Source organism: Poecile atricapillus, chromosome 1 (assembly GCF_030490865.1).
Source record: "Poecile atricapillus isolate bPoeAtr1 chromosome 1, bPoeAtr1.hap1, whole genome shotgun sequence".
Classification (NCBI taxonomy): Eukaryota; Metazoa; Chordata; class Aves; order Passeriformes; family Paridae; genus Poecile; species Poecile atricapillus.
The window spans coordinates 9,029,301-9,047,461 of NC_081249.1; the positions used below are offsets into that span (position 1 = coordinate 9,029,301).

General features: G+C 37.9%; 1 protein-coding gene across 1 annotated transcript in view; it reads left to right on the forward strand.

Annotated features, from left to right (window-relative positions):
- Positions 1–3,890: 3,890 nt before the first annotated feature.
- Positions 3,891–18,161, forward strand: part of CFAP47 (cilia and flagella associated protein 47) — a 262,195-nt gene continuing 247,924 nt past the window's right edge. Inside the window, 10 exon segments of the mRNA XM_058829276.1 lie at positions 3,891–4,056; positions 6,638–6,788; positions 8,863–8,988; positions 11,028–11,166; positions 12,372–12,600; positions 13,097–13,251; positions 13,996–14,129; positions 14,729–14,964; positions 15,673–15,865; positions 17,835–18,048. Of these exon segments, the coding sequence (XP_058685259.1) occupies positions 3,895–4,056; positions 6,638–6,788; positions 8,863–8,988; positions 11,028–11,166; positions 12,372–12,600; positions 13,097–13,251; positions 13,996–14,129; positions 14,729–14,964; positions 15,673–15,865; positions 17,835–18,048 (1,739 nt within the window). The 5' untranslated portion in view covers positions 3,891–3,894.

Genomic DNA, 18,161 nt, shown 5'->3' on the forward strand with positions numbered 1-18,161 from the left:
GTTTGTATTTATAATACAGGTTTTTCCTTTACCAGTTCCTACAGAGTCACTTTAAAAAGGGAAGGCATTTGTGATTGCCTTGTCTGAGAATCTCTCTGCTGCTCACTTTTTGAAACAATTTTGGTCATGCCCCTTTCTGCCCAGTCTGAGATGGAGGGACACCTCAGAGATTGGCAATTCTTACATGTTTTTTGAAGACTGATGGTTTCATTCAGCAAAAAAGACCCAATAAAATCTTCATTAGTTCTGCCTCTCATAAAATGCTTTGCTGAGTGAAGAGACCTTTAGAGAGAATTAGAGCTCTAATCTGTCATTTTGAAGATCCTCGTTTTCCATTAAACCAAGCAATCTGCAAGATTAAATGCAAAGGAATATATTATTAGTCCTCATTATTTGGACTTTATCCATTTCTGATTCCTAAAAGCTGATACTAAAATATACACCCTTTGTTTAACCAGTAAGTGGTGGTATTTCCTTCTTGTATATACTAAAAATATTTATTCATCCCAAAGTAGAATAAATAGGTCAACATTCACAGTTTAAATCACAGTTCCTCTGGATTCAGATTCCAGCAAGTAAGGGCAGTATGAGTGGCAGTTTCTTCAAATTACTTTAATTATTTCACATGTCACTGTCATTTCTTGTTGCTGAATTACTGTCAAATAAACCACCCATACAATCAGTTTAACTGCTCCTTTTTTATCCTTTGGAATACTTTCTGAAGGGATTTCTCTGTGCTTTTAGAGATTCCTGGATAAGTGAGAGCTACATCTGATCTAACAGAAGACTCAGATGCTGTCCAGGAATCTTTGACCTGTGTTTAGAACATGGACAGGTAGGATCAGTGTCTCAGGTCTTGCTGTCTACATATTTTATAATAATACATATTTTCTAATAAAGCTTTCCTCTGTGCAGCTGGAGAAAACAGACTGGAGATGGTTTTGTGATTCTGCATCTTGTTTTGCACTGGCCATGGCCCCAGGATTGATCTAAACAAGCTAGGAATTATTCAATGTCAAGCAAATTAGCCTTTTTTATTAAATGTAAAAAACCTAATGCAATCTTTTTCTGCCTGAAAGCTGAGAGGATAGTCAGATCAGCAGATAGCCAAGGAACTGTCACATCTGAAAGTCTGGCTTAGAGAAGTTGGAAGTGAATCGGATATTGAGGTGTGGTGGAGGTTTATCTAAGATTGTACTCTTCTCTCTGATGACAATAGTGAGAAGTTTGCTGTGAAGCTTTTTTATTCGTCATCTGATACTGATAAAGTGAATGCAATGTGAATTGTACAGATTATTGCACAATTTATGTACTGTAAAATTTCTGATTACTGTAAAATTTCTGTAGAACTAAAATCACTCTTAATGTGGTCAGATGATAAAGAGAATGACAATACATAATCTATACCCTAGCATTAAGTATAAAAGGTTCTGTCATCCTTTATCATCAAAGGGTTCAACAAAGCACACCTGTTCCTTTACAATAGTCTTCACTTTAGGGATGATTATTAGTTGACCAAGAAAAAATGCTTATGAATCCAGACTAAGCTGATAAAAGGAAGCAGAAGAGTCCGTTATCTAATGGTGTTTCATAATGAGCTATCATAGTGATGGAAATAATAAGCATTTGGATATAATAGTCTGCAGAACAGGAAGATAGCCTAGACAAACTATTTCAGAATTCAGGATTCTTTTAATGCTGAACCTGATTTCTCTATACACAAGCTAAATCTCAGTTTAAATTTGTTTTTTAAAGATTTAGTTAAAGTGATGAAAATCTTCTATGGACGTATCTATGTCAAAACAAGGGAAAATAGACCAGTGTTCTTTGATACTAATTCTCTTGTGGAGTGGTAACTTTGTCAGTGAGGGCAGTAGCAAGCAGCAGAGACAGAAATCTTTAAAAATCAATTCTGCCATGAAAGAATTACCATCAAAGGGCCAGAGAAACTATGTAGGAGTGTTCTCTACTCTGAATTGAAAAATAAGAGAGATTTTAATTCTTTGATAAGGCAATCCTCTCTTTTAATTTTTCACTTTTTCGTGTGTGTTTCCTTTAAGTACAACTATGTTAGCATAAAATAGATTCAAGAAGTCTTCCCAAGGAAGTCCCTCAGATGCTTTTACTCTTAGTGCTTGCAATGCCATGTTCTAGCACATTCTTTAGTGAGCTACAGATGGGTAGCTAAAATTTGAATCCTTAAGAGGTACAAAAATACCTGTTAGCATCCTTCTCCAGCATCAGAAACAAAGGTTTTTCACTCCCCTTCTTCCCTCTAGGTTTCTTGACCTATTAAAAATAAGAGGTTTCTTTGTACTTTGTAGTTCTGATCTGTGCAATCCATGTTTGCAGCTCTTCATACCTGACCTTTAAAACATAAATAATTTCAGTCCTTATGCACTTCCAAGAGATGAAGTAATCCAAGGCAAAACATTTTGAGTTAATCAGAACTGATGTCTGAGGTTCTCTGCCTGATGTGTGTGCTGTTCTCCCTCCTTTATTCTCCTACTTTGAAGGCAAGTACAAGGTGGTTGTCCTGGTTTAGGGCAAATTTTGGGAGTGGCCCGTAACACTCCAAGGCTAAGTGCTGGAATCTTGTCAACCTCATTTTACCACTTAAATTAGAGCACAGGAAGGATCAGAGCAGGAACACATCTTCCACCACTCAGTAAATGCGTGCCATGAATTATTAATGTGGTTGCTGGCACTGCACTGAGCTCCCACCAGCACTGCTTTAGTTCTATGTAGGCCGCGTCTGTGATTGACATGGAGGCCCAGAAGAGTAATCAGGCTGTTTTTGTTTCCGTGCAATCCATCTTTAAGGAAGCCAGGGCACCCATGTCTGTATCACCCGTCACTCTCCCAGGCTGCTGTTGGAGTGGCACCCATGGCAGGAAACACCTGGGGTGGACAGAAGGACATGCTGGACCGCCCTGAGCCTGAGCCCCAAGGTGGGCATTGGCTCAGGTGTCTCTTTAGTGGTAAATCCCAGTCTAGGGTGTTCTGGGAAGAGTGTGGCCAGCAGGTCAAGGGAGGGGATCCTCCCCCTCTACTTGGCCACATCTGGAGTGTCCGGTTCTGGGCTCCTCAGCATGAGAAAGGCAAGGAGCTACTGGAGAGGGTCCAGCAGAGGCCACAAGGGTGATGAGGGCTCTGGAGCATCTCTTACGAGGAGAGACTGCAGGAGCTGGGCCTGGTCAGTCTGGAGAGAAGACTTAGAGGAGATCTCATTTACGCACATAAATATCTCAAAAGTGGGTGCCAAGAGGGTGGTAACAGTGTCTTTTCAGTGGTACACACTGCAAGAAGGAGAAGCAATGGCCACAACTAAAACAAAAGAAGTTCCACCTCAACACGAGGAAGAACTTTATGTTGAAGGTGCCAGAGTATTTGAACAGGCTACCCAGGGAGGTGAAGAACTCCTCCTGTCTGAAGACATCCAAACCCCACCTGGGCACGTTCCTGCGTCACCTGCTCCGAGCCCAGCCGGACCGAACCGAGCCCAGCCGAGTTTACCCGACCCCGGCCGGACCGAACCGAGCCTAGCCGAGTTTACCCGAGCCCAGCCGGACCGAACCGAGCCTAGCCGAGTTTACCCGAGCCCGGCCGGACCGAACCGAGCCTAGCCGAGTTTACCCGAGCCCGGCCGGACCGAACCGAGCCTAGCCGAGTTTACCCGAGCACAGCCGGATCGAACCGAACCGAGCCCAGCCGAGTTTACCCGAGCCCAGCCGGACCGAGCCGACCTCAGTCGAATTTACTCGAGCCCAGCCGGGTTCACCTGAGCCCGCCCCCTTCTCCTGTTCCGATTGGTGGGTTTTGGCCTCTCCGCGGCTTTTCCGCCAATCAGCGCCCCGCGTCCGTTGCTAAGCGGCCGCTGGCGGCCGGGGAGCCATGGCGGAGCGGTGGCGGGACGTGTGCGGGGTGCGCATTGCCCCGCCCGAGCTGCGCTTCACCGACACGGTCCTGGGGAGCTGCTACCGCGCCGCGCTCACCGTGCAGAACCTGCGGGCGGACGCCTGCCACCTGCGGCTGCTGCCGCCACGCGAGCCCCAGGTGAGGGCCGGCGGCGGGGGGTGCCCGCGGCCGCTTCTCTGCCAACAGCGGCCGCGCCGCCTTTGCCTGAGGCCGCGCCTCGCACCGCTCCAGCCTGCGGGAACAGCGGCTGAACGAAGAGAACTCAGAGTTTCCCGGTTCTTTATTCTCCCAAGGCTGTGAGCAGTTCAGAGACTGCTTCCTTCTTTTTTAAATCCATAGTTTCAGTAGAAAAATGGCTTTCCTTACTACATCAACCTATAACGGTTGGACTTCATGACGCTGGAAGTCTTTTCCAGCCTTAGTGATTGTGTGATCAAGTCCCTTGTTGGCAACAAATCCTGCTTTGCCTTCTTGGCTGGCTTTGTACCCTCCAGAATTCATCCTGCAAGAAGTCCACGAGCTCCTCCTAACTTCAGGGAACATTGTGTAAAAGTATTTCGCTGTGGTGTAAACACCAAATCCGGGAAGTGACGGCTCTCATACCTCATTACTAAGTTCTCTACTTTTAAATTTTTATCTCGAATAGTCCCCTTGTGGTACTTGCTTGCTGAGAGCTTTCTCAGAAAAGTGGAGGTTTAAGCTTTCTCAGAAAAGAGGACGTTTGCAATCTTTTCTCAAGATAATATGATTGCTATTAATAACGTCTGATAAGTTCTAGAAAAGTCATTGCATTGCCAGGCTTTTTAAAGGCAAATGCATCTCTACAATTCTAACCAGTTGAGCCCTTGTAACCTATGTGGCTCCAGCAGAAGCCTGCTGTGGTTTGTGGTTTATTGTTTGTAAATTATGACAAAATTCAGATCAAAAGGTTGGGTTGAACTGGCATCAGGGGTTGAACAGAAGCTGATGTTGCTTTTTGTTCATAGCAGCTTGAACTATGAATAAATCATTGTTGTCATCAATCTGGTTTTCAGACAATTGAAATACCTGGGTAGTGAGGGTTTTTTGAGGGCAAGAGTGGCAGCTTGATCCTTATTAAACTGTAGCTGAAGACTTTTGGTGTGAGCTGGATACTGTTGAGAGTGCTTGATTTTGTAGGGCTGTGCTTAGTCTGTTTTGTTTGTTTTCATCAGCCTTATCAATTTTTCATGTGCTTCAGAAGTGGAAAAGGCAGTCAATTTTAGAAAAGAAAAATGGTTTCTAAATAATAGCTTTATGCTTTTCTCCTCTGTGATTAACTCTTACCTTTTGCTGTGTACTTTTATGGTACTTTACGTGTGATGACCAAGATGACAGCTAGGGGACAAGATTCCACTTCACACCCCCCCAGTTCCAGACAGGTCTGCTGTGTTGCCTCTTCTCATTCCCAGACCTCGTGTTGCTGTCTGTGATTACAAGGCTCTGAAGTGTATGACTCCTCTGAAACACACTCTGGTGCATTACATGCATAGAGTGCAAGCACTGAAAAATATGGCCATAACTAAAACAAAAGAAGTTGCACAGCTTCTTCCTTCAGCTGTTATAGTGCATAGCCAAGAAATGCCTTCCAAAGAGTAAAGCTCACAAACAGTTTTCCATAGGCTTCATTGAATGTTCCTAGTATAAAATATTAATTTTGCCTTGTATGAAATGAGTATGCTTGTTTTTTAAATTCTTTTTAGAAAACAGGTAGATTCTACACACCTCAGAATTAAAACATGGCTACTCTTTCAATATCGAGCCCATAATCATGATGTGAATGACATAAATTTCCTTTAGTTGGGTATTTAGACTGCTAGGAGGATTCTAAAGGAATAGCAGGAGATGCTGTGGCAACAGAAACAGCAAGTAGTAATTATATTTGCATATTTAAAGCATAAACTAGAACAGAAAACTTAGTACTGGAAAGACTGTCATTCAGAAATAAAAAATATTTAAACTGGACATAAAGAGTGGAAGCCCACTGTGCACGGCGTAATGTGAATTTTAAGGAGACTGAACCACCAGAAGAGCTCTAGGCTTTCCTAGGAATGTGGGAAATGTTGGATTTCCCTCTATATGCTAGTGGATTACTTATGTCTTCTGTTCAAGGAAAGGTGTGGGATGTGTTTCATTTAAACAGATGCTTACTGGCAGCAAGTCCAGCATAATTCTTTTGAGAGAGGAAAGAGTGCTTTCCATCCTTCTGGTTTTTTTTCTCTTTCATTTACTCCCAAGACAGGAAATGCCTTGGGCCTTTCAAGGAGATTTTCAATGAGCAGTGAGACTTTCTGTTGATGTCAGTCAGGCCTAGAGGAAATTCTTACCTGTTCCCTTTTGTTGCTGCTTTGAACTGAGACTAAATCCTTGTTATTTTCTCAGGCACTAAATATATTCTTCACTGAGTAATAGCTGATTTAATTTTGTGTTTCTTCAGAAGTTTTTTTTTTTGTAGCAGTAAGAAAAGCTGGAGCTCTCTTTGAAAGACTAGAAAATTTTGCTAATTCATTCTATCTTTCTCTTTTCCTGTGAAAAGTCTGAACTTCAAGAAATAGGGAGGTAAAATTATAAAAACCTGCATAGAAATTTATGGTAAGTTTTAAATCCGTCTTTGCATTCTTCTGAAAATAAACTACATGTATATCCTTCTTAATCTAGAAATGCATAAACATAATTTTTTTTCTTTTTTTTTTAATTGCAGTTTAAATTGATTGTGGAAAATCCAGATAAACCCATTGCATCTGGACTTCAAGTTAAAGCTGTTGTGGAATATACTCCCAAGTGTGTAGAAGATCTTCAGGATAAACTAACCCTTTTAGTAGAGGATGATGTAGTTCATATCCCCCTGCTTGGGTACGATATTGAGAAGTTCATGTGCTGCTGTTAATATTTGCAGATTAATCTTGTAGAAAGTTTACGTCTGTGTGTCAGTTACGGCTTTGTAATTAGTCTGTCAATTGCATGGAAAAAAACCAGTTTCTTAAAAAAGTAATAAGATTTTTCTTTTTTTTCCTAGAGCTGCACATGGGTAGCAAATTTATTGGAGTGATGTCCCTCTAAAATCATAGGCAGTCTGGATTTGTAGTTTTGCCTTATTCTCTTATTATTGGTTGTGATAATGTTGATAATTTTGAATGCTGTATTATTAGACAAGACAACAACTACCCTTAATGTCTTCTCTTTGTACTGAATCACTGATATAGAAGATTTTACAGTAATTGTTCATAACAATTGCAAATCTGGATTACCCTGAAACATACGTTGCCTAATTCTAAAAATATGGTGCGTGTTTTAGAGCAATGTCATTTGTTCAAGGATTTTTGAAAATTTTTATCAGGGTGGCATTGTGAAGGTAAAGCCACCTAGGATGAGAATGCTGTTGGTGACTCCTTTCTGGAAAGGACTTGGAATAGATGAAGTATTTCATATCTTCATGTGAAAGTGTCTTTTACAGAGGAAATGTTGACACACTTTAATAATTCTTTCTTTGTGTGTTTGGAAAAACAAGTATACTTCATGATTTCTTTTAATCAGTGTTTTCCAAAATGTATTTTGTGTTATGCAGAAGTAATAAATTCCAGCTTCATGGAAAAAACCCAACCAGCAAACCAAAGCAAACAAATAAACCTCACACTGTATTAAAACACTAACCCCAAACCTTTTAACTTGACTACCTCCTTTTTGCAGGTCTGTATCTATTAGAAAATCTCATTGCATTCAGAACATATGCTTATTTCTGTCCACTTGGGAAAGGAGATATTTGGATCTTGAGAGGAGAAAAATTTTTGTTTCATTCTTCCAGTAAAGCTTCTTGAAAAAATGTCTGGGTACTTGAAAAGTAAAATTTTTGCAATAATTTTTGAGTGTACTCTAACTTTGTTAGATGATTCCTATTTTTTAATTTTTTTTCCTGTGGCATCCTGCTCATCTTGCATCTTGTCTTTCAAGAATTTACTATAACTGGTTTTTTTACATTAGAATTAATTATCAAAGAGAATTAAATTGAATTCCTGAATAACTGAAATTCCTGAAAGCAAATTCTATTGTGGCATTACTTGATTCATTTTTTCTTCTCTGTCCCTTCCTTCCCCCTCCCCTCCCTTTTATGCAGTAAAGAGTATTTGGCCAGGATCTACCTCACTCAACCAAGGATATTTATTTTTCTTCTCCATTATTTCTTCTGTACTGTATGTGACACAGATCAAGGGGTGGAATTGTTCCTGTGTGTTCCTATTTTTGGCTGAGAGGAGACAGACTGCTCTGCTGATGTAAAATTCCTATTGATTTGAAACAGTTTTATGCCAGACCAGAGGCGTAATTGTATTAAAAATTGGAGTCTTTAAGATACAAGTTTCCTGAGGCATGATCTTTTCATTATGGCTAAAAAGTATTCAATACAGTGATGTCATCTCACTGGCTGAGGTTCTTAAATAAATAAGAAATAGCTCATGGCTTGTGTCATTGCTCACTTCTGTCTGTTGTAATAAGTTTTGTTGAAGTCATATAAAATATGTATCAAACACAAAACTGTAAACTGGCATTACTTCTCAGCTTTTAGTTCAGGCAGCTCATAATGAATTGTGGTGAATTATTTGGTCTTTATTATTTGTGATGCAACTAACTCAGAATAGTTTTACTTAAAGTACTGCTATGAGGTATTTAAAATAAAATAGAATTGTGTGCATTCGATTTTGACTGTTTATAGCTATATTGTTTTCAAGTTAGAATACGGAGTCATTAAACAGGCTGATAGATAAGTACCTCTATTTTAGATCTTCCCTGTGTATGCTGTAGTGCTGAAGTGAGTTGGCAAAACTTTGATAGGAGCACTAGGACAAAAGGAGAACTCTTCCACTGGAGTTGTTAATCAAGTTTCTTTTAAAATGCAAAGGTATTTTCAAGTTTTGGGAAATACTATGTTGTTTTTTCTCTGCAGATTAATTCCATACTGTGATCTGGAAGTAGAGTCAGAGGTTAATTTTGGTGAAATGATTGCAAACAATAAATTAGTTACTAAAGAGATTAGTGTTGCTAACCGTGGAACAACTTCAGGTAAATATTTAGTATGCATTAAATCATAAAAATATTTTTTTTATTTGAAATAGTAATTTTATTCAAGTTAACACTTCAGTGACTGAGTAGCAATAAACTGGAATTTTGGGATATGCAGATTATGAGTATTGTAGCTACAGGCGTTGCACTTGGCCCACTGTTTGTGTAGCCAGTACTATATTTTCATTTAGGAAAGAAAACACACTTTAGAACTTCGAAAATTTTTTGAGTTCTCTACTTTGGAGTCCCATTTGGAAGATGTAAAAATAATAGTTGTCATTGCTTTAGTCTGCCCTGCATAGACAGCAGCAAATCATGTGTACTCTTGCTTTGTGCTTCTGTGATCCCCAGACCTGTCTCTTGAATAAGCAACTACAAGTTCCCTGAACTTGTCGAGCTAAAGTCCTCTGTGATGGGAATTGAATTGTATTTGTTGCTACAGGATAATGAGAGGCCTTTTATCTTGCTGCCATAGCTTTTGAAATCCTACACCTTCTACAACAGGCATATCCTTACATTTCTGTGAGCAGCTATTCCAAAGAGATTAAGAAACATGGACAAAGGAGCATAAGAATGCTTAAATGATCCAAATAACCTGTTTGACTGCCTTTTGCACTGGACAAAGTTGCAGACACCTTTCTCCAGGGGCAGGGTGGCAACTGTGCTGAGTTTTAAACAACAAATTTAAGGCAGTTAATTATTTTTGGTCTTCATTTCTACAGCTGCTCGTTACATTAAAGACTATTTTTTTTTTTTTTTTTTTGCATTAGGCCAAAGTTCTGGGAACGTTTGTCTCCTAGATTTTCATATGAAATATTGTACCAAGAGAAAAGACATGATTGCAGAAACACCGAGTTCCAATATTAAACTCCCCCCCTCGCCAAAAAAAATTAAAAGTAAAATAAATTCTGTCTAGATGAAGCAGATCTTTTTTTTTTTTTTCTCCCATGAAGTAAAAGGAGAACTTAGTGTGGGTGTTTTTCCTAACCTGTTCATCTTAAAGATGTAGTATGTAGATTATATAATCATCTTTCTCATATATGTTAACTTACTACTTTGAGAAATTATTATTAGGTAAAGAAAACCTAAAGAGATAACCTACAGTATATATGCATCTACAACTAAGTTGCATGATGATTGTTTTTTCATTCAGTGTAGGGAACTTTCTGGTTGTAAACTCTGTTGCATGATACATGCAGGCTGCATGGTGGAGTTCTATAGGATTAGATGAAAATTAGAAAGAAGGTGATGGTCAGTAAAGGATATCTTGGGGACAGACAAGGGAAGAGCAGCTGAATCTGTGTTTTGTAGGATCTGTAAATCATAACACAGCAGGTCACAGTAACAGGCAGCACGTAAATGCTGTGAGCAGGAAGTGCTCTGTGCTGGCCTGAGACACATTTGACCTCTTATTCCATGTCCTAAAGGAATCCTTTGTTCCTGCTTCTGATCTCCTATCAGAGATTATCTCTTATATGAAATCAAAGAGTGCATTTTTTGTACATTTGAAACAATTTCTTTGTGTCCATGAATAATGTCAGATGATTAATGTTGTTGGTTAAATATTTTTATAACCTAGAAATATTTGCAGTTCTCATCTGCAGCATCTTGTGTTGGGTATGGACCAAATAATAGGAGCTCTTGTTACCCTGCATTATGCACTTAACTTTTTGGCTATTGTACCTTCTTAGAGCTTTGTTTAATTTGCTGATGTTATTTACAGCTACTTCATGATATAGCCACTTTAGTTTGGAATGTGAATACCTTTCCTGTTACAATCACAGCTTGCAAAATGGAATTGGACATGTGGGTGTAATAATTAAAGGAAGCCTGGAGATAATGATTTAGTCTTGCTTGGAAATAGCTAAAGAGTAGCTTAATAGTAAAAAGGTTAACTATGTTTCCTGTTTTCATAGGAAGAAATACTGCTTGTAAACATCTGCATTATGTGTTGTGTAATGTCAAGTGTGTAATAGAGGCATATAAATCTATGGCTTTATATTGTATAGTATTCTGTTAATTGCTCTGATTTTTTTTAGGTGTATTTAGAGTAACATATGATGGGGTTGTCCTGCTTAATATAAAACCTGCCAGAGGAGTGGTAAAGCCAAAATCTGTAAGGAAGATTAAAGTGGATATCTGCACAGATGTACCTGGAGTCATCAAAGAAATGATGAAGTGAGTGTATGACTGAAGAAATATGTCTCTATCTATAAATCCCATTTTTGTCTGTTTTTAATTCTAGTCTTTACTATGAATGTTTATCTAAAGGCACTAGGTTCCTAAGTGTCAGCTGCTGTCTTTAATATTTAGTTTTATTTAATTAAATTGATTATTGTATTAAATCCGTGGAAAAGTGATCCATAAATTGTATACCTGGCCAAGCTAATAAAAATCTTTCATAATTTGTAATGATTTGGGATGTTTGCGCATTTCTCTGAATAAAAATAACCAGGAGCTTTTTTATCTTTTACTTTTCTGCACATACTGTGTTCCTTAATTTTCTTACCTTCTGTAACTCCATGTTTTCTTTTAACTTTGTGTTTCAGGAGTCTCAGAAACATTGGGGTGTTCTTTAGTGTATCTTATTTTCACTGAATGGAATGTATTTGCAACACTGGAGTAGATTGCTTTTAAATGCATACCTTATGGAATCCTATTATCCCAGCATGGTTTGGCTTGGAAGGGACTTTAAAATCCTGTATTTCCAACCCCTCTGCCATGAGCAGGGACTTTCCACCAGAGCAGGTTGCTCAGAGCCCCATCCAGTCTGTCCCTGAACACTTCCAGTGGTGGGGAGCCCACAACTTCTCTGGGCAATGTGGGAATAGGGTGTGGTTGATTTGTTGGTTGTTTCGTTTTGGTGATTTGTGGAATCATCAAGATCAAGCTTCCAGGCAGGAACAGCTGCAGTTTTTTCATCCTTATTCAGATGAACTTCTAGCTCCAGTTCTCTACAAGAAAATTAGCTTAAATTTAAATTTCCACACAAGAAAATATGCTAAAATTGGTATTTAGATACAAAGACTGCGAGGGATAAGAGCAGTATATATTGCCTCTGAACACCTCCTAATTCTTTGCAGATGCCACTCTTATAGTTTCAAACATTTTAAAAAAGTCAGAAACCAAACCAAAGCAAACCCAGAACTCTACCATGAAATGTGTGATTTTTCCTGATTGGTGATGTTCCTGTTAAAACACTGTCAAGGACATCTCACTTAGCCTGCTCTCCCCCTTAGTTTATCTATGGAAAGCAGTATTTTGAATGCTTGGATTGGGTCTTTTTTTTTGGCACAGATTCTAATACAAAGCAAACTAACCAATCTGATTATTTCTAATACTTCCCTACATTACCTGTTGCTGCTTGCTGCTCTTTCTGGAAGAGTGGAGTTGGAAAGTCGTGGCTGCACTGAAGTATGGATCAAAGGTGTTGTGGTTGAACAAGCTCTTAAAGTTCTTGGAGTGTCTTGTGGAAAAGCACTGAAGTGCATTAACTTTGGACCCCTTTACTTTGGAACTTCAAAGACTGAAAAAATATATTTATACAATGAAAGGTCTGAGTGTGTGGATTGGGTAGCAGTACTGGAAGACAATGCCATTGGAGGAGAGATGGTAAGGAACTGCTCTGGTTTTTATTTTAGTTGAAAACTTGTTTTCATTTCTTCTTTTGCATTTTTTATTTCTCAGCATTCATTTTCTAGGCTTGTTTACTATGTCATATTGATCAATGGGCTTTCTGAAATGTCTGTCCAACCAACACGTTTTTTTATTTCAATTTAACCCTAGAATTGAGTTTTCCAATTATTGTTTACTAGGAGTTATCAAAATACAATTTGAGTTCTAAGATATTAATAATCTGTGATTTCACTTGTTTTTCTCAGATAGTGAAATAACCTGAAAATCATGTTTAAAAAAGAGAATTCAAGATATTGACATGAAATGGATTTAAAAATCGCTTAAATAGCCATGTGCTGTGTAACTATGTGTCTGCTATTTCCTGTGTTATGTCTTTCTGTTTGTTATGCATGAAAATGTACAGAAGGAAAAAAAACACAAAAGGGAAAGCAAAACAGGCTGAAATATTCCATATTTTGTTTTTTGTTTTTAGGGGACAGATCTTCAGGGGAATACAGATGCTGTTCTACACGACTTAAGCCTGAAAAATAAAGATGTAGATGTTTCCACCTTGATCTTGTGCTTTCCCAATCAGGGAACTTTGCTGCCTCATGAGAAATCTTTGATTACAATCTGCTTTAGTCCAGAGTGAGTGAGTGATACCAATTAAATGGTATCACACACATGCACACAAGTTGGTTGGTCTATGCTGTTCTGCAAGAGCTGTGTTAGAGAAAATAATTTTGAGTTAATATGTCTGCAAATTATTTCTGAGTAACTTCTTAAGTATTTATGTGTGTTAAACAAAATTTCTTGGTGTGATTCTGCAAATAAGAAAGCAAAGCCTGAAGTGTTTCTGTGATTTTATGTTTTATAATACCCTAGGGGTGTATTTGAATCAAGAATTGGCTAAGATGATTTTGTGAGAATAAGAATTTTATTAGATTTTCCCGTATATTAACTATCAAGAGAGTGAAATATTTTGGAGAGCTGTCATATCATTAAAAAAAACCAAAACAAACAACCCAAAACTAAAGCAAAAACTAAACAAAGAAACAGTTCCTCTTGGATAAGGAAAAGAAAAAGCAAATGTGCCCTTGCCATTTTCCCTTACTTAAACTCAATACAGTATGCATGTGATACTAGTTTAGAAAACTGTTGTAGACTGGAAAAGATATCAAATTACTAGTATAATAAACACATAGATGTTGATGAGCTGAGTTTTTTTACTATTTGCATTTTCTGGTAGGAAATATAAAGATCATTTGTTCAAGCTGTTACAACAAAGAAGCTAGACTGGATATTCAAAAATATGTCTTGATTTTTTGTGGGTTGAATTTGGAGGTTTATTGTTCTTTCCCATCTTTTAATTCGAGTTTGTGACTCTTGCAGAAAATTTGAAAGAGAGTTTGAAGTGAATGATGCATCACTGATTCAAGATTATGTCCTGTTTCTGAGATTTGAAGCCGTTGGGGAGAGAGGTGACTGTCTGCAGAACCTCAGTGGTGGTGCCACAGCAACCACAAGTATGTTAAAAATGTACAGTCACCATCAGAAATGTATCTATGGATGACAAAATTGTATATATATATTTTTTTAAAAAAAAAAAAACCCCTTAAAAAAATTCTTGGTTGTCTTAAGTTTTATGGTAAATCTGCCTTTTTTGTTTATTTATATCAACACAAATAAATTAACTTGCGTCTTGAATGCTTCAGCTTTAAAACCTCTTTGAACAGTGAGTAGAGAGGAGCGATTTATGTGTGTCATGACGCACCTATCACTTAATTATAAATTATAATAAATATAAATGTAAATATCTGAAGGAAATGAAACACCCTCAGCCATTTGCAAGTCACTAACACTTTGGTAATACCAGTTTTGTGCATTTTCAAGTGCACATTTGATCATCCTCAACTTTCTCACTGAGGAAATGCATTATCTAACAGCTGTTATAAGTAAAGATCTCTGTGTTAGGTTTATAAAAACTGCATTATAAAACATACTGGTTTATAGTATTATTTTGTTTTTGTGACTGTACAACTACAGCATGACTTTCCTGTTAGTGAGATAATGGGTGTGAGAGGGGTTTTGTTTGTTTGCTTGTTTTTGTGTTTGTCTGATTCAGGGAGTTTTTCTCATCACGTGGACTTAGCTTTGATGGGTTCTGGGTTTCCTGTGGTATTAACTTTTAAGCCAGGAAGAGTAATTCATTTTAAGGACTGTTATTTGGGTGAGCAAGCACAAGTTGTGTGCACAATGAGGAATGAATCCGAGTTCCTACCAGTAACGTTCAGCTTCCGCAAGACTGCTCACTTCAATATTTCTCCTGAAAGAGGAAAACTTAAACGAAAATCTGAAAAGGTAACTCCCTTTTTCTCTTAGGTTATGTAACTGTGCAGTTTATTGTACAGTGGTTAGCAGTGGAATTTCTTGAAAGTAAACCAGAGGAATTTCATTTCAATAATAATGGCATTTAATACCAGGCAAATATATATATTTTTTATTTTGTACAGTCTCTTAATGTTCTTTTCTTACTCCAGAAAGCAACAAATATTATTTTAAATTAGGAAAAAAGACTGGAGTACTAAGACAACTTTGCTAGGGTTTTTCATATCTGTAATTTTGGATTTAATTTTACTGATTTAAAAAGATTGACTTAAACTCAAGTATTTTTGAAGGATACTTTTAATTTGTTATTTTTAATTTGTTTCAGTAAATCACAAATATTCAAGTAATGTAAAATTTCTTTCAATGGAAGAAACTTTGCCAAAAAATAAGTCAAATATGGAAATATTTACAATTTCCCAAACCAGTAAGTCAGGGCACAAGGTTTCTCTCAGAACTGAACAGAACAACTGAGACTTTGTGTTCTTATGTGTCACATTTTTATGTTACCTTATATTGCTAATTTTTATGTGCCTCGTGGCATATTCTGCAAGCCCAGTTTAGAATACCTGTCTTAGAGGTAAGTGTGGAGAGAAGTGACTCAGGGACTCAATCATATACAGAATTACACAAAACTTGACTCTATATTGTCTCATATGTCTCATAATGAGTTTTCTTTTCCAGGAAGTGACGATTTCATTTTCTCCACATCAAATAGGAGCATTTGAGATGAAGCAAATTATTGATATCATTGGTACAGGAGTAGATAAAAATAATGTAGAGGTTTTGAAGACAAAATCCTTTCATCAAATATATTTGACCTTACTTGGTGTGTGCAAATCTAAACAAACAAGCATTGTATTCACAATTAATCCTGGTAAGATGCTAAAAACTTAAGTCACAAACAATAAAATGTTTTAAAAGTACATTTATAATATTTTAAAAGAGATTTTTTTGCTATTTTTAGTTTGCTTGTAAAAAGTAGTATCTCTTTGGGTCTGGAGGGAATGCTCAGTTGTATGACATATGTCCCATAAGACTGCTGAAATAATGGTACACCCTCCCATAACTGTATAAAAAATTGAATTACTAAAGCATAAATTTTCATAATATGATTACCTGACTTTGATAAGGTTCAGTTTTTTGCAAGTGATGCCACTGCACACTGCCAAGATGTTTCAGGAGTAAACTGAGAGATATGTAAAGCACAGGAAGAGCTAGGATGGTAACAGGATGTTCTTCATTGCTTCAAAGTTACTACTGCCAGCTGAATTTGCCAGTTCATACAGCCTGCTACCAGTCCTGTGTCCACTGACTGTTCCCATCCTGTGAAGCCTGTGCCAGCATAAAGAGTCTCAGGATATGCAATAATTATCCTGTAATTTGTTCTTTGTGTTCCAAATGTTTTCCACGAACAATCACTTTGCAGTAGATTTGACTAAGCTGGATTATAACCCTGTCATGGCAAACATGATTTTTTTCTTACATCAAATGTGCTGCGGCTGCTGCAGCACCAGTGCAGTCGCCTGACCTGTGCACTGGTGCATGTGGTGGCTGTGTGTAGATCAGGAGGGGAACATGAGTTCTCTTTAGCTGCTGTCAACTCGGGGATGTACTCCCTAATGAGAAACAGGAAGGCAATACCCATTTTTTTTCCATTGTGGGAGAATAAAAAGTAGAAGTTACACAGTAATTCATGATAAAGTGCTGTTCTTCCTACAAGTACCAGAATGGTTGATAAAGCACTGGGCATTCCTTCTACTTTCAGGAAGGTATTTCCAATCCATGGCTGTCAACAGTTGATGAGAAACTGAACTCTGGCAATTTCTTTGTTTTATTTGTGAAATCCGGAGCTGGTTCAGTTTTCCTGCTTCAGAAACCAATTAGAAGAAACGTTTGGGTTTTTTTTCTGGATCAAAAATTTGATGTAGTGCTTGGGTTTTTCAGGCTTTCTACATACTCTTGTCTACCATTTCCTCTATTAATGTCCCCATTCTGGTCCCATTTGCAGGTTTATAAAAATGTTATGAGGGATATCTGTGTTTTGCTTGTAAGCTTCATTGAAGTGTGGAGGAGATTTTGGTTTTTTCAGTTCCTTTTCTAGATAGTTCTCTATCTTCCTCTTATCTTCTCCCAGTGTCTGTGGATGAGTTGGTGTACTTGTGTCTCTGTATTCAGGTGGTGGCAGGGGAGAGACAGGAATGAAGCTTCTTGCAAACTGTGCCTTTCTGGCCAGTGAAAGCTGTAATCACATCTATGACTTAGAAGATGGAATACAGTTTTTGATTTTTTTTGTTGATTGATTAAAGGCTCAAGTGGGTAAAAGAAAATATTTTAATGAGCAATTTTTTTTTTTTTTTTTGGCAGGTGAGGGAGTAAAGAGCAGTTGAAGTTTAACTTTATTTCTGCCATAATTTTCTCTTTAATGTTCATATGTATGTTTTTCTACACCTAGAGTGAAACAAATCTGAGCTGTCTTTTTAGTTGTTCTACCTTGGGAGGTTTTGTCCAAATTCATGCCTCTGTTTGCAGCCCCTAAGACAAGCTTTAGGACACTGGTGACAGGCAGCTCTTGAGTGTCTGATGATGTGTCTGTGCAAGCATCACAGCTGGACACAGCTGGTTTTAGCTCTGGTGTTTGTTTGTGTGATCCAGGCCAAGGGAAGCAGTTGGCTCTTGGCATGATGTGAGTGGCTTCTTCCCTCTTGTCTGAAGAAAACATTAAGGGATGGGTGACTGACTGTTGTGCTGCTGGGCAGACTGTTGTAAATTAGATATAGTTTTTAAGAATTTGAATTTTGTTTAGAAAATATTAATTTATGTTTGTGTTTTATTTGAATTTGAAGGTCTAACACCCTTGATTTCCAATGCAACTGGACAATTTGCAGTTCGTGGCACGGGACAGCTCAGTGTTACAGCACCTGTGGCAATCCTTAAATCAACCCAAACACAAATTCATACTCACCGGAAAAACAGGAATTGTAAGGATGATGCACTTATAGCTTTTCCTAATGATCGTGCAGCCAGCCTTAGGCCTAGTGAATGGAACAAAACATACAGGTAAAAATTATGTGAATCTAATATTTAAACCCACACATTTATATGTATCATATAGTAGATCAAGATTGGTTACTCATATGACAATTTGCTAAGTTTTTTTTCAGGCTGAAAGT